The sequence below is a fragment of the Urocitellus parryii genome, chromosome 4 (assembly GCF_045843805.1).
Source record: "Urocitellus parryii isolate mUroPar1 chromosome 4, mUroPar1.hap1, whole genome shotgun sequence".
Classification (NCBI taxonomy): domain Eukaryota; kingdom Metazoa; phylum Chordata; class Mammalia; order Rodentia; family Sciuridae; genus Urocitellus; species Urocitellus parryii.
In genome coordinates this window covers 199,743,431-199,757,969 of record NC_135534.1, presented here as the reverse complement: position 1 = coordinate 199,757,969, position 14,539 = coordinate 199,743,431, and the positions used below count along the sequence as shown (strand labels likewise).

At 44.5% G+C, this 14,539-nt stretch overlaps 2 protein-coding genes across 2 annotated transcripts; both read right to left on the bottom strand.

Annotated features, from left to right (window-relative positions):
• Positions 1-3,298: 3,298 nt before the first annotated feature.
• On the bottom strand, positions 3,299-4,249 carry Or1k1 (olfactory receptor family 1 subfamily K member 1). Its single transcript, XM_026386584.2, has one exon. The coding sequence runs from the start codon at positions 4,247-4,249 to the stop codon at positions 3,299-3,301; it is 951 nt and encodes a 316-aa protein (XP_026242369.2).
• Positions 4,250-11,229: 6,980 nt separating this feature from the next.
• Positions 11,230-12,213, bottom strand: Or5c1 (olfactory receptor family 5 subfamily C member 1). Its single transcript, XM_026386561.2, has one exon. It carries the CDS (start codon positions 12,211-12,213, stop codon positions 11,230-11,232), a length of 984 nt encoding a protein of 327 aa, XP_026242346.2.
• Between the last annotated feature and the right edge of the window lie 2,326 nt (positions 12,214-14,539).

Genomic DNA, 14,539 nt, shown 5'->3' with positions numbered 1-14,539 from the left:
AAAGAGAAAAAGAAAGTATATATTGATAGATAAATTTTCAGGACTTAGAAGGGGCTGAGAGAGAGAGAGAGAGAGAGAGAGAGAGAGAGAGAGAGAGAGATGCTGCGCTGGAGGAAAAGACAAATATCAGAAATAGTGAAGGGAGCTGCCTCAGTTTGTTTTTACTGTGTAACACACCACCCAGTCTTAGTGTTTTCTCTTGCTATCACAGAATACATGAGACTAGGTAATTTATAAGGAAAAAGGGATTTATTTGGGCTCATACTTCTGGATTCCAAGAGGTCGAATATCAGGTGACCAAATCTGTGATGGATTTGTGATGCTTTATAACATGAAAGAAGTATGAGGGGCCAGAAGGTACATGCAGAGGAGATAAAATACATGCTTTATAACATTCTACCCTTGTGGTAAGTAATTCAGTTCCACGAGAGCTCAAACTCTCTCACTCTCTTAAAAATCAACCCAGTCCTGTGAGAAAGGCATTAATCCCTCTTTAATGATCTAATCACCTGTTAGCCTCTCCTTAAATCTTGATACACTGGGGACCAAATTTCCACCTGAGTTTCAGAGTGGACACCTTGATACTCAGTGTTTTAAAACTTGAATCAGTTAACTTCACTGCTGGGCTTCCCTGATCTAGGCTGGGCTTGCTCTTATATCTGCAGGTCAGCTGGGGGCTCTGCCCTGGTCACTCTGGCCAGAGCAGTCCTGTTCCATGTGACTCTTCTCCTCCTCTTGGGACCAGTGGACACATTAGACATGGACTTCTCAGACAACGAAAGAAACATAGTGAATGACCCACTATCATGGATACTTTTCAGGTTCTGCCTGTCATGGCTCCTAACACCCTGGTGGCCAAAGAATCACTTATTTGATCACAATGGGAGGGCAAAGTCAAGTGGCCAAGGACATGGATTCAAGAACAGGTGAGGGACTGAGGTCACTGATGTCATCTTCCATACTCCTCCATGAGTTTTCTTCAACTCTCCCTTCCCTTTCAATCCCAAGTCCCTCCTCCCTCTTTGATGCTCCTACAGCACTTCATGCTTCTCTCTGGCTTTGATCATAATCCACTTTGTTGTTGTGTATGCAAGGGCCAAGGCTGTCTATGGTCCTAGTGCCCTCGATGGGGGGCTTTGTACCCAGCAAATATTAGTGAAGGAGAGAGAGTGGAGAGGGAGAGGAAGAAGAGCAAAGAGGGGAGAAAGTAGAAACACAGGGCCAAAAGGAGAAAACAGGATAGACAAGTAAGGAAAAGTGGGTGGAGAAAACAGGAGAGGAGATGTGGCTAGGGTGAGCTAAAGGAAGCGCCAGTGGTTCAGCGTGAGCTAACAGCTTGCCTGAAGAGCTTGGATTATCGATCCATTTCTAGGAGTGTTCAAGCAGACATTACTTCCTGCATTGAGAATCTTTATGTTTTTATTTTGCAACTCTAATGGGTTCATTTTCCCTGTGGAAGCCCTTTCCTGAAAGAAGACTAAGGTTATAGAAATTTTCTTTGTTTCCTTTCAAAGGAGTAATCACTTTACCACTTATGATCTGAGTCTCTCTCACTACTAAAATCGCTCCAATCACTATACTTTTGACATGAAGCCCGTCTTACTTTATAGATTAGAAATTATTATTATTTTTTGGGATGCAGTGATTCACACTGCTATACATTGTTTTGAATAAAATAAAGGACTGAACATATCAATGCCAGGAGAGAGGGCTGGATTAATTCTGAAATGGTCAGAAGTCATTTGAGGACAAGCTCAGGGAACGTGTCGAGTGAGAAGAGGCAGAGGCGATTTCTTGGTGTGGCTCAAAGGTTTTTCTAAAGTGGGGCAGTGGGAGGGGGGTACTGCAAAATCCCTTGAATGGAACTAGCCTCTCTGGAATGAGTATAAGCTTTTCCAAGGAGTGTGTTTGGAAGGGACTCAGTCATTTGTATACATTTGTTTTTCTTAAAAAGCTAGTCTTTTCGACAGGTGCCCTGGCACTAGTTTATAATCCCAGCAGCTCAGGAGCCTGAAGAAGGATTCCAAGTCCAAAGCCAGCCTTAGCAATTTAGCCAGTTCTTAAGCAAAACCCTGTCTTTAAATAAAATATAAAAATGAATGGGCTGGGGATATGGCTCAGTGGATAAGTGCCCCTGGGTTCAATCCCCAGTACAAAAAAAAAAAAAAAAAAAATTAGTCTCTATATTTCATGCAAAAAAGATCTAGGGGAAAATTCTTTAGCGGCCTAGACTCTTTAGTGGTCTTTCTAGGGACAGAAGGACCTATCTAGGCCATTTGTCTCCAGGCCATTTTATCTTTTGGGGCTCCATTTGTATACAATGAATCGAAGAGTATTCTGCTGTCATGTATTACTGATTACAACAAATAATAGTGATTAAAAAAATAAAACTGTACTACAAAAGGAATTTTATCATTAATAGGATTAAATTTCTATTTTATATATTGAAATTTTTGCATTGTTGACTTGACTAAAATTACTGGAATGTTTTATTTTTTTAAAAACAGTATGTAAGCTCTTTGTGGGTAAACATAAATGAAGTGCTGACATATATGATGAGTAACTCTTCCATCTGCACCTTCCTTTCTTCTCAGCTTTGCTTTTATTTTGTTTTATTTTATTACTGTGCTTGTCCATATCATGTCCACAGCATTTCCAGGTGTATCTGAGCAGGCAACATTATAGCAATGAAGAGAAAAAGATAAGGAAAACAGATTGCTTCTAAATGTTTGTTGTCGTAAAAATACAGTAGTTCAACTCAGATGTGCAGAGTGCCCCTCCTATGGGCCAGACTGTGTGTATGGAGGGGTCAAACATGGGTACGGGAAATTTTATTCATGTCTCAGATGGTTGTGAAGTCAATTTATTTTAGAACACACAATGATATGATTGAAAATAAAGTTCCAGTCCCCCTAACCCACAGAACAAGTCCCAGGGATTGAGTATTTTCCTAGATCACACTAAGTCTTTAGAAGATGTCCAAATGCCTGGGAGTGACTCTTAGAAGAGGTCATTATGTATCAGAAAGTGTCCAGATTTTGTCCCCTGAGAATTGGGTAAACTTGGGAAAGTCACTTCCTGTCTTTGAGCGCCAGTTTCCTTCTGTAACACTTTGTGATGATATCTGTTTCCCTGTTGCCATGGTAATAAAGTGAGATTAGGCAAGGATCTGCTTCATGTAGGTGTTCAGAAAATGATGACCATTGTTACGATTTTTGAAGGTTAGCAGAGAACAGAGGATTACGTTTATGAGTTGTCGCTGTGGCTGATGAAATCTATTCTTGGTGTGGTCCGACCTTCAGGAGACACCAGCAGAGATCCTTTGCCCAGTGAAAAGGGCTCGGAGTGCGCCCTGCACATCGCGATTCCGGAGACTGTAGATGACAGGGTTCAGCATGGGGGTGACTATGGTGTACATGACAGTGGCCACACGGCCCCGCTCTGCCTTATATCGGGATGTGGGCCGGAAGTAGACTGCGATGACTGTCCCATAGAAGAGGCCCACCACAGCCAGGTGGGAGCCACAAGTGGACACAGCCCGGATCCTCCCAGAGGCGGAGGGCAGCCGGAGCACAGCAGCTGCGATGGCCCCATAGGAGGCAAGAATGAGCAGGAAGGGAGTGACCACCACCGCGGCACCTTCGGTGAAGATGAGCAGTTGGATGTGGCGGGTATCTGAGCAGGAGAGCCTTAAGAGAGGCTGGTGGTCACAGAAGAAGTGGGGGACTTGGTGGGAGGCACAGAAGGACAGGCGGGCCATGAGCAGGATATGCAGGAGGGAGTGGATATGGGACACCAGCCAAGCTGTCCCCACCAGGGCCATGCACACAGCCCGCGACATCCTTGTGGCATAGTGGAGGGGGTGCCGAATGGCCACATAGCGGTCATAGGCCATAGAGGCTAGGAGGCAGCTGTCAGTTACTCCCAGGGCAAAGAAGAAGTACATCTGGGTCAGGCACCCTGCCAAGGAGATGGAGTGGTCATAGGACCACAAGTTGGCCAACATCTTGGGCACAGTGACAGAGGTAAAGCAGAGGTCAGCAAAGGACAGATGGGCCAGCAGGAAGTACATGGGTGCATGAAGGGCTGGGCTGGCCCGGATGGCAGCCACAATGAGCCCATTACCCAGGATGCCCGCCACATACAAGAACAAGAACAGCACAAAGAAAGGCCACCTCTGTCCTGGGCTTGTTGTCAGTCCTTGTAGGATGAATGGTGCTCCCTCTGAGGACTCATTGACAGCGCCCATGGCTGGTCTTGATGTTCCCCTGGAACCTAGGGGTTCCTTTTTACGGTTGGGCCATGTCCACGATGTCTGAGGGAAAAAGTGAGGGTCTTTATTGTTCAAGGCGTGCTGGATGTGAGAAAGTCATGGATTTGGAGTCAGGGAGCTCTGGTTCTACACACAGATGTGACTGTGGGCAAGTCATTACACTTCTGGACACTTCTTTCTTACTGGGCCTCAGAGTCTCAATCTGTAAAATAAAGTAATGAAAATAAGGCAGTTGAACTAGGTACTCTACAAGGGCACTTCTGGCTTTGGTATTTTGTGATTAAAAAAAAAAAGAACAAATGATATTGTTCAAGGACATAGAATAGGGAAGAAGCAAAATACAAAAGATAAAACAGAGGGTTAATTTAGAAATATCTGACCAATAGGCATTTATTTCAAGAAAGAAAAAGTAAAAAGCAAGATGAACAAACAAAACCCCAGTAAAAAACCAGAATCAAGATGCTGGAGAAGAACATATCAAAGAAATACTAGAAAAATTGTGTGTGTGTGTGTGTGTGTGTGTGTGTATTTTTTTTTTTTTTTGGTATCAGGGATTGAAGACAGGGGTGCTTAAACACAGAGTCATGTCCCCAGCCCTTTTTATTTTATTTAGAGATAGGTTCTTGCTAAGTTGCTCAGGGCCTTGCCTAAGTCGCTGAGGCTGGCTTTGAACTCATGATCCTCCTGCATCAACCTTGCCAACCTCTGGGATTACAGGTGTGTGCCACCACACCCAGCTTAGGAAAACTCCAAATCTTATGGGTTCATGTGTTATATTAAAGTGAATATGAGCTCACACCTCTTAGACATAAATAATGGAATTTTAGAACATTGGTGATAAAGAGAATAACAAATACTTCCCAAGGGCATAGAGTAAAGTGCACCCATGGTATTCTGATAATCAGATTGCCACCAGTTTTTTCATCAATTGTAGATGGTAGTACACAGTTAGATAATATCTTAAAATTATGGAGAGGGGCTGTGATTGTAGCTCAGTGATAGAGCACTTGTCTAGTATATTTGAGATACTGAATTTGATTCTCAGTACCACGTAAAAATAAATAAAATAAAGGTAGAGATGGGGATATAGCTCAGTTGGTAGAGTGCTTGCATGCACAAGGCCCTGGGTTCAATGTCCAGCACCACAAAAAATAAAATAAAATAAAATAAAGGTATTATGTCCATCTACAACTAAAAAATATTTGAAAAATTGTGGAGAAACAAGATTTTGAATTTAGAATTTTATGTTAAACCAAAATACTAATCAAGTATAAGAAAAGAAAGAAGATATTTTCAGACCTGTTAAAAAAAAAAGAACAAAAAAATCTGGGTTTGGGGGTATATCTCAGTTGTAGAGCACTTGCCTAGTATGTGTGAATCCCAGGGTTTCATCCTCAGCACTGGAAAAGAAAAAAAATCAGATGCAGTAACAAATGTCCAATCATACTATCAAGGAAAGAAATGAAAGTTTTTAAAGTTGTTTATTGTATACCTATGAAGCTGTTAACGATTCAAGCATTATCCTGATAAACCAGCCATGATACTGGAATGAGACATAGGAGTTAAAAGAATGGTCTCTAGAGTCATGCAGACACAGGTAGGGAGTTCACTCCCTTTAATACTTTCATGACTTTGTTATTCTCATTGGAAAAAAAATGAGCAAATAAATCTGGAAGATTCCCCATATCCCTGGAAAATTTTTTTCATAAAATTAAAATACTTACCGAACATCTTGCAAGTGCCAAGGTACAAGCTTTAGGGAGAAATTTGTTGGAACAGACATGTCTGTGGAGGTGCAGACTTAACTCTTTTTTTTTTTTTTTAAGTGCTGAGGATCAAACCCAGGGCATCATACATGCTTGGTGATTTGCTCTATCTCAGAGCTACATCCCCATCCACAGAGGCTTGATTCTTAAGGACAGAGGCAACTTGAACCAATGCTTCTATTTTTTTCCATGTCTGAATCTCATTGCAGACACTTTGGGAAGTCCTTTAAGAGGGGCTTTAAAATGAGAGGATTTGGGACACAGGTTTGCTGAAGACTAGGCTGAGACTACCTCTGCAGGAGAATGATCTCTTAACTTATTTTAACTCTTTCTCTATAAAAAATAAGACAATCAGATAGAGACCTCCTTATCTTATGGTCCTCCTTTTCTTCCTCTACCAGTTAAGAAGAATATTCTGGCATTGTCTCCCTGTTAAGCTTTTTCTTCTTCTTTTCACAAATTCCCAACCATTTCCAAATTTCCAAGAGGTGAAAAACATAAGGATGACTGGGTAGGATGGAGGAGAAACCTGCTTTTGGAAACTGAAATTCCAACCTGTTTAAATTGGTCCCAATAAACATTCAGATATACTGAGCCGACTGTAGAAACATTTATATGTAGTTGCAAACACACCCGAGCAAGTGTGCAAACGTGCAAATACACAGGCATGATCAATCGTACCAGAAATGTGGAACCAACATATGCATTCACTTTCAAATAGGCAGGCAAGTAGAACCACAAGATTTAAAGACCCAGATCAGCATACGTGTAAACTCACAGTCAAATGCAATTGCATAAGCTCTTAGAGGGCGACAATTGTTTATATACACCTGTTCGTGGCAGCATGTATCACCATACACAGATGATATGTGCTGTGAACCATCATGTACATTTTCATTGGCACCTTACTCTTTGTGAACACTCTCCCAGGTGCCTGTTCATGCACACCCATTCACACCCAATCTCCTTGTTGATCACACATTCATGCATAGCTTCAGAGTCCGCAGTCTTGCACCTTCACGCATATGGCTACACTCACCTGGGCCCGTCATGGATCACAGAGAGATGTGCCACCCTAGAGGGGCACTTCCACATATGCACTGCTTTCACTCCCAGTGACACCATTGTGCAGTGACGGCAATGCCCAATCACAGCCTCACAAACAACACATGCTCTCACACTCACGCGTAGGACTCACACACACTGTCACACACAGGAGGACAGCTGCATATTCTGAAGCCTGACCCTTGTCCCCAAGTGTATCCTCTGCCCTCCCACATCACAGGAGGAAGCAGCAGCAGGGTCTGGATGTAGCTTGCCACTGGAGAGTCTGAGGAGGGAATGATTGGCTGCACTTATGGGTCTGGGGACCTTGGGGGCAACTTAACTTCTCCTCAGAGGCAACCCCCTTAGCCCCAGCCTTCATCTCTAGAGTAGGAAGAAGCTCAGCTCTGGGACTTGTTATCCTTTCTCTCTGGGCCCAATTTGGTGGGAGATGAGGTGATGGGTGCTGCTTCCAACTCAGGGGACATTCAGAAGCCCTGTGTATGTGTATGGCAAAGCTGCTGCTCCCTGTGAGAAAGAAGGATGAGGCAGATCTCTGGACCCCCAGAAGAATGATGGGGAGTCCAGGGTTTATAGCAGTAGCTTCTGGGGCCAACCCTCCTGTGACCTTAGCTGGGCTGGCAGCTTCTTATAGGAAGTATGGGAGTCTGAGAGGGTTTGTCCCTCTGGTGACTATGGCAATATACATGGCTGTGTGTAGAGTGTGTGCTTGGGTGTGGGGAGAGCATGGCCCTGTGTAACCATATGTATCCAGGAGCTTGAGTGTGTCTAATTGTGCAGCTGCATCTGCATCTGTGGGGGTGGCCACACCTCTGAGACTGTCCCTTTGCTCAGGAATGTTTCCCATAGGAGCCTGGATCTAGGGTGAGGGTGTGTTTGTTTTTTCTCATTGTGTTTGTGCTAAGAGGGAATTGTGTCTACATGTAGCATTCCAGATGGGAATGGCTTTCCATGACACCATAAAAGAAAGATTCTAAATATGAAATTCAATGATTCCCTATTGTCTGTGGAGTAAAGTCCAAATTCCCCTACCTCATATCCAAGCTGCAGGTGCCCTTCTCATCCCAGATCCACAGTCTTCAAAATTCCCTCTGTATCTTTCCCAATACTCTCAAGCCAGTTAAATTGGTCTTCTTAGAGTCTTCTCCCCACCTGACCTTACTTTAGTCCTGTGCCTTTCTTTTACATTTGTCCCTGCCCCCAACATAATGCCCCTTCCTCTCGATTCCCACTCATGTTGCTGAGCCCAACTCCTCTGGTATAGTAAGTGCTCCAAATAAGACCCTCAGCTTTCCCCACTTCAAACTCACTGTTCTTCTGTCTGTCCTAGTAAATAGTGTTGAAGGAGGTTAAAAGGGATATTGTTATCAGAGTTGGATGAGCCCTGCTGGGTATCTCACTTTAGAAATGGCAATCTGACAGTTTCTCTTCCTTTGTTCTCCAGGGGGGCCCTGTTACTGACTTCAAACCCCCCCCTCTCCTTTCTTGTTTTCTTATCTATCAAATAGGCCCAGTGTAATAGCCCGAAACTTGTTTCCTCTGGTTGGTTTCTAGGATTCATGTAGTTATTGTCTCTGGAAGCACCTAAACACATCCTGTAGGCCAAGATGTAGGGCACCGGCCCCTTTGGAAACTCTCCTCATTGTGGTGGGTGCTCCATGCCCTGAGAACCCAAGAAAGAAGCACAGACCATAAAGGAGATCTTTGAGTGGATGAAAATCCATACATTAGAAACTGGGGGCAAATCTTAAGTTCCCAGTCCTGCCATTGTCAACTCTTCTGATAATACTTCCAGCCTTTGTTGTGGCTTATGGATTGTTATGGTGACAGGAGGCAGGAGGAGTTGGGGAGTTGGGAAAAGATGATAGAAGCTTGTAATTGGGAGAAGGGGTTTAAATTTATTTATCAAACTTTTGTCCAAATGTGCTGAGTTTGGGATATTGTGTATCTGCTCTCAAGATACCATTTCTTCAGGAAATAGGGTGACCAACTGTGTTGGCTTGCCCAGGACTGAGGGCATCTTGGGATATGGGACTTCGAGTATAAGACTGGAATAGTTCTGAGCGAACAGGGATGAGTCGTCATTCTTTCAGGAAAACTATGAAGTTCTGTAAGATTCAAGGAGACATCTACATTCTTCTCTCCATTAGCATGGGATCTCCAAGAAGGCCATAGTTACCAAGTGAGAGGACCCTGGTTCCAATAACAAGGAACATTACCTTCCCAGGAAGCCAGGTTGAAGCCTGTAGTCTTTCTGCAATCTAAGTGCCAGGTGGCTGATTTCTCCTTAAAGAGGAAAGTGGAGGGATGAGGCTAGCCCAGACGGGGGCCCAAGGAAGAGACTCCATTGGGAGCCTTTTGGGGTCATATTGAAGTATTGCTTGAGTCCCACACATTGCCACCCTGAACCCCCTCATCCATAATCAGGGAAGAGGAAGGGTGATAAGGCAGGAGTTGACATTTTTTGTTGGCTGTGTTCCGCCTCTCTTTGGAAGCTCCCGCCCCATAACTCCTGTTTGCTCCTGCATGGAAGTGCTTCCCAGGCAGCCGCAGTGCCTTGGATTTGCCCATGTGAAACTGAGTCAAAAAGACAAAGGAAGTCTACAAAAATTGTGAACTATGGGTGTGTGAAGGCCCGAAGAACAGTGGTTCTGAAGGATGTACTTTTAAACCACGACTTGGTGCACTGCAGTTACTGTTGCCCAAGAGGTCAGGGTGATGGTGTTCCCTTCCCTCATCACAACCTTAGCTCTGGATGTCTTGATCTTAGCACAGAGCATTAACCTTACCATATGCTAATCTGAGTGTGCTTGTAATTCCAAAGGAAATTTAACTAAATCCACCAATTACCAATATCTTAGGCTTTAAGAAACATTAATCATTTTTCATAACCTTAAGTCTTAAGTCACCAAAACATGCCAGTTTAATACATAAAATATTCTTGGGCCTTTCTTCCAGTTCTTACCCCAGCCTAACTGAAATAATTAGACCATGACTCAAATTTATCACAATCATTAATCACACACCACTTAACTGACATCTAATACAAACTGAACTGTAACTCACAGCCCCAATTTAATTAGTCTTATGTTCTAACCCCAAGATATTTGCAACTTTTCTAACTAGTCTTAAGTTTATCCAAACTCTGCCTCCTAAATTTATCCCATATTTGCTACTAATATAAACCAATCTGAACCATAAAATTTACATAATTTTAATCCATCCATAAATTACCTGATTAATGCCTAATTCTATCTGACCCTAAGCCTCAGTTTTCAACTGTTAGCCATACATAAAGGCTATCCTAACCATAATTCCAACCCTAATCTAACCATACTCATAATACAGATCCTAACCTCCACCATGAGCATGAACTAGTGTGAACTTGGCCAAATCCAAACCCAAGTGCAGGGATTTTTAGGAATGAGCTTCTGTTTGTCATGCAACCGCTCAGCCATTTTCCTGAGATGTGAAATACACAAGGGTAGAATGTTTGCCTTATCATTTCACTCTGGCATGAGTGGCTTCTGAGGCTGCTTTCCTGTGGTCAAGGAGTTCAGAGCATACTCACTGGCCATGAGAATCTAGGAATAACTGGAGACCACACAGCTCTCCCTTAGCCTTTGTGGGGATAAGCTTCTCCTCCTTCTCCTCCTCCTCCTCCTCCTCCTTCTTTTTCTTCTTTTTAAAAAATGTAACTTTCTAAAAAATATTTTTTTAGACATTGATGGGCCTTTATTTTGTTCATTTATATGCAGTGCTGAGAATCAAACCCAGCGACTCACACATACTAGGCAAGTGCTCTACCCCTGAGCTGCAGCCCCAGCTCCAGTCAGCTTCTTTAGGTGGCAAATAATGCTATTTGACTTTACCCGGTAACATCTGGGAACTTCTATATTTTGAACATTGAGGACCTTCAGGGAGCTCCATAGAAACATTAACCTGGTCTTGATGCCGGCTCTAGGGCTAGCCATAGAATACTCATGGCTTCCTGTCTCCCTCCTGGTTGCTTCCATTTCCCCCTTGATAATCCCTTAAACAATGACAGAAGACATCCAAATCAGAACAGCGATTTCTTTACCCGCGGTGATGGGGCAGAGTGTCCTGGTCTTTCCACAGTCAGACTTAACCAGCCTCCTGGGACCCGTCCCTGGTACCTCTCCCTGGACAGCAGAATCGACTCCGGGTCCGCCTCAGGGTGTCCTTGACCTCCTTGTTGCGAAGGCTGTAGATGAGGGGGTTGAGGGCTGGAATGACAAGGGTGTAGAACACAGAAGCCATCTTGTCGGTGTCCAGGGCATAGCTGGAGCTGGGACGCAGGTACATGAAGATGAGGGTCCCATATAGCATGGCCACAGCTGTGAGGTGGGAGCCACAGGTAGAGGCTGCCCTCCGGCGGCCCTCGGCAGATGGCATGCGGACCACAGCCCCCGCGATGAAGCCGTAAGACACAGCGATGGCCAACACCGTGGCCGTCTGGATGAAGCCACAGACGGCGAAGAGGAGGACTTCGTTGAGACTGGTGTCATCGCATGAGATGGCCAGTAGTGGGGGGATGTCACAGAAGAAGCTGTTGACCTCCCGGGAGCCGCAGAAGCTCAGGCGGAAGGTGAAAGTCGTGTGGATAAAGGCACTCACTGCCCCTCCCAGGCCTGATGCCCCCAGCAAGGCCAAGCACAGACGTGGGGACATAACCGTGGAATAGAGAAGTGGGTTCCCGATGGCCACATAGCGGTCATAGGCCATGGCGGCCAACAGGCAGCACTCTGCATCAGCCAGCCCCGCGAAGATAAACATCTGGAGGGCACAGGCTGCATACGGGATGGTGGCACGGGGCAGCAGCAAGTCCACTAACATCTTGGGGCCAATGGCTGAGGAATAGCAGGCATCCAGAAGGGAGAGGTTGGCCAGGAAGAAGTACATAGGGGTGTGGAGCCGGGCATTCCCATGGATCAGCAGCACCAGGCCCATGTTTCCCAGCAGGCTCACCAGGTAGATGGGCAAGAAGATCAAGAAGAGGGTCACACGCAGGTCCCAGCGATCTGTGATGCCCAGGAGGATGAATTCAACAGGGGCAACCCTGGCCCAGGTGACATTCTCTGAGCTCATCCTGCTGGACAGAGACTTGAGGAGAGGCAAAGTAAGAGGGAGATGAGAGGCCATCATGGAAAGAGAAAGCACCAGAAGTCAGGTAGACTTGGGTTTCAATCCTAATTGAAACAAAGTTGCCGTTAGACCTTGGACAAGCCACATAACTTCTCAAAACCTTTATTTTGAACACTGAGAAGTTATGGCAAGTTTGTCCTTACAAAGACAGGAGTCTGTCTGTCTTACTCACTTTTGTATCCACAATACTGAGAACATTCCCTGGCACATAGCAGATGCTCAATAAATATTTGTTAAATGAACCAGGATGACATTTAATTTAGTGTCTGGCCAAGGATTAAAAATTTTATGACTATATCTGCATTTTCCTTTCCAGTGTCCTGGGGAGGAAAAGAGAAAATGGAATGGGCAGAAAAGTCCCCTGATCCAAAGGGCAACTAATTATGGACTTTAACATTTTCTGGGAGGACATTTTTCCATAGGAGTAAGACCTGGGAAAGGAAAGCCTTGGTATCCTTTGGGGAGAGTTTGGTGTGGAAAAAACAGAGAGGGTCAACTCCTTTACTGTGCTGACTCTTCACCTCTCTGAGCCTCGGTTTTCTCATCTGGGCAATAGGGAAAGCTGCAAGGATTTAGTGAGATAATGCATGTAAAGCATCTCACACAGGGCCAGGTACCTAACAGGCATTTATAGAAGTTCCAGTGAACTGAACTGAATTGAGTCAGATGCTTTTGGCTCAATACAGGAAGGAAGCAACTCCCAGGCAAGCAAAAATCAGCCTAGTTCCCCCAAGGGCAATGTAGCTTCACACTCCCTTGACTTTGTACTTGTTCCCTCTAAAAACCCATTTCTTCTTTTTGTGTTTGACACAGACTATCTCCAGGGTGAAGTCCTCTCTGATCTCCTCAAAAGAATCTAAACTTCCCCCTCATCTGTGCCTGTGGCAGTGGAACATGCATCTATCGCATCTATGGTAGCATGTCACCAGTCAATCCCAAACGTTTTTGACGTGTCTGCTCTCCTGGGGGCTTTGAGCTCCTTGTTTCAATAATCATTAAGAAAAACATTTATTGAATATTGCTATGTGATAAGAATGGGCCTGTAATTCATTTTTGATTTTCCAAGCTCTGGTGTGTAATTAATGCTTGGTAAATGTTAGTTGGGTGTAAAAACAGTGAGAAGAGCATGGACTAGCAGCATTTAGGATTGGTTTTGAGTCCAGTTTCCGTCACTTCCTGCTGTAACTTCAAGCAAGTCACTCTGGCTCCCCTATCTCTGTTGCCTAAGAGGCAATGGGTGTGTAGCAAAGGGCCCGGAGCTGAGTGAAGTCTCTTCCCCTCCCCGCCTTTTTTCAGTACTAGGGATTGGGTGCTTCACCACCAAGCTACAACCCCAGAACTTTTTATTTTTATTTTTTTGAGACAAGGTCTGGTTTAATTGCTTAGGGGCTGACTAAGTTGCTGAGGCTGGCCTTGAACTTGTGATCCTCCTGCCTCAGCCTGCAGGAGTGTCTGGGTTTACAGGTGTGTAATGTAAAGCCACTGCGCCCAGCTTTTTCTCTCTCCCTTTAACAGAAGGTTGGATGTGTGGGAGGAGAACGGGGGATCATGAACTAAAATTGAATTCCATGCATGTATGAGTTTGTTGGGATGAACCCAACTACTATGGATAATTATTAAGCTCTAATTTAAAAATAGAGGTTAGAAGTTTGAAACATCCCTTTCTGGTGAAGATGATGAAAATCTTTCTACAAAGCACAGCTTGGATGAAAAAGTTTGAGGATACTGATACCACATGTTGGTGAGGTCCACGCTTGTGGAATGTAAATTGGGACATTTTCTATAACTGTGCATTCCCTAGTTTCTTAGCCTGCCTGAGTTTCTATAGAAAATTGCCATAGGCCCAGTGGCTTAAGCAACAAACATTTATTTTTCACAGTTCTGGAGATTGAGATGTCTGAGATCAGACCAATGTGTCAGCATAGTTGGATTCTGGTGAGGGCTGTCTTTCTGGATTGCAGACAGATACCTTTTTGCAGTATTTTCACATAGTGGAGAGATGGGGGAAGGGGAAGGGAAGGGAGAGAGAGAGAGAGAGAGAGAGAGAGAGAGAGAGAGAGAGAGAGAGAGAAGGAGAGAGGGAGGGAGGGAGAAAGGGGGGAGGGAGGGAGAGAGAGAGAGAGAGAGAGAGAGAGAGAAAGGGAACATTCATTGATCTCTTTTTATAAGGGCACTGATTCTATCATGAGGACCCCCACCCTAAGTGTTATGGGCCAGGGTACATGGGCAAAGACCAAACAGAGTCCCTTTTACCCTGAGACTCCACATC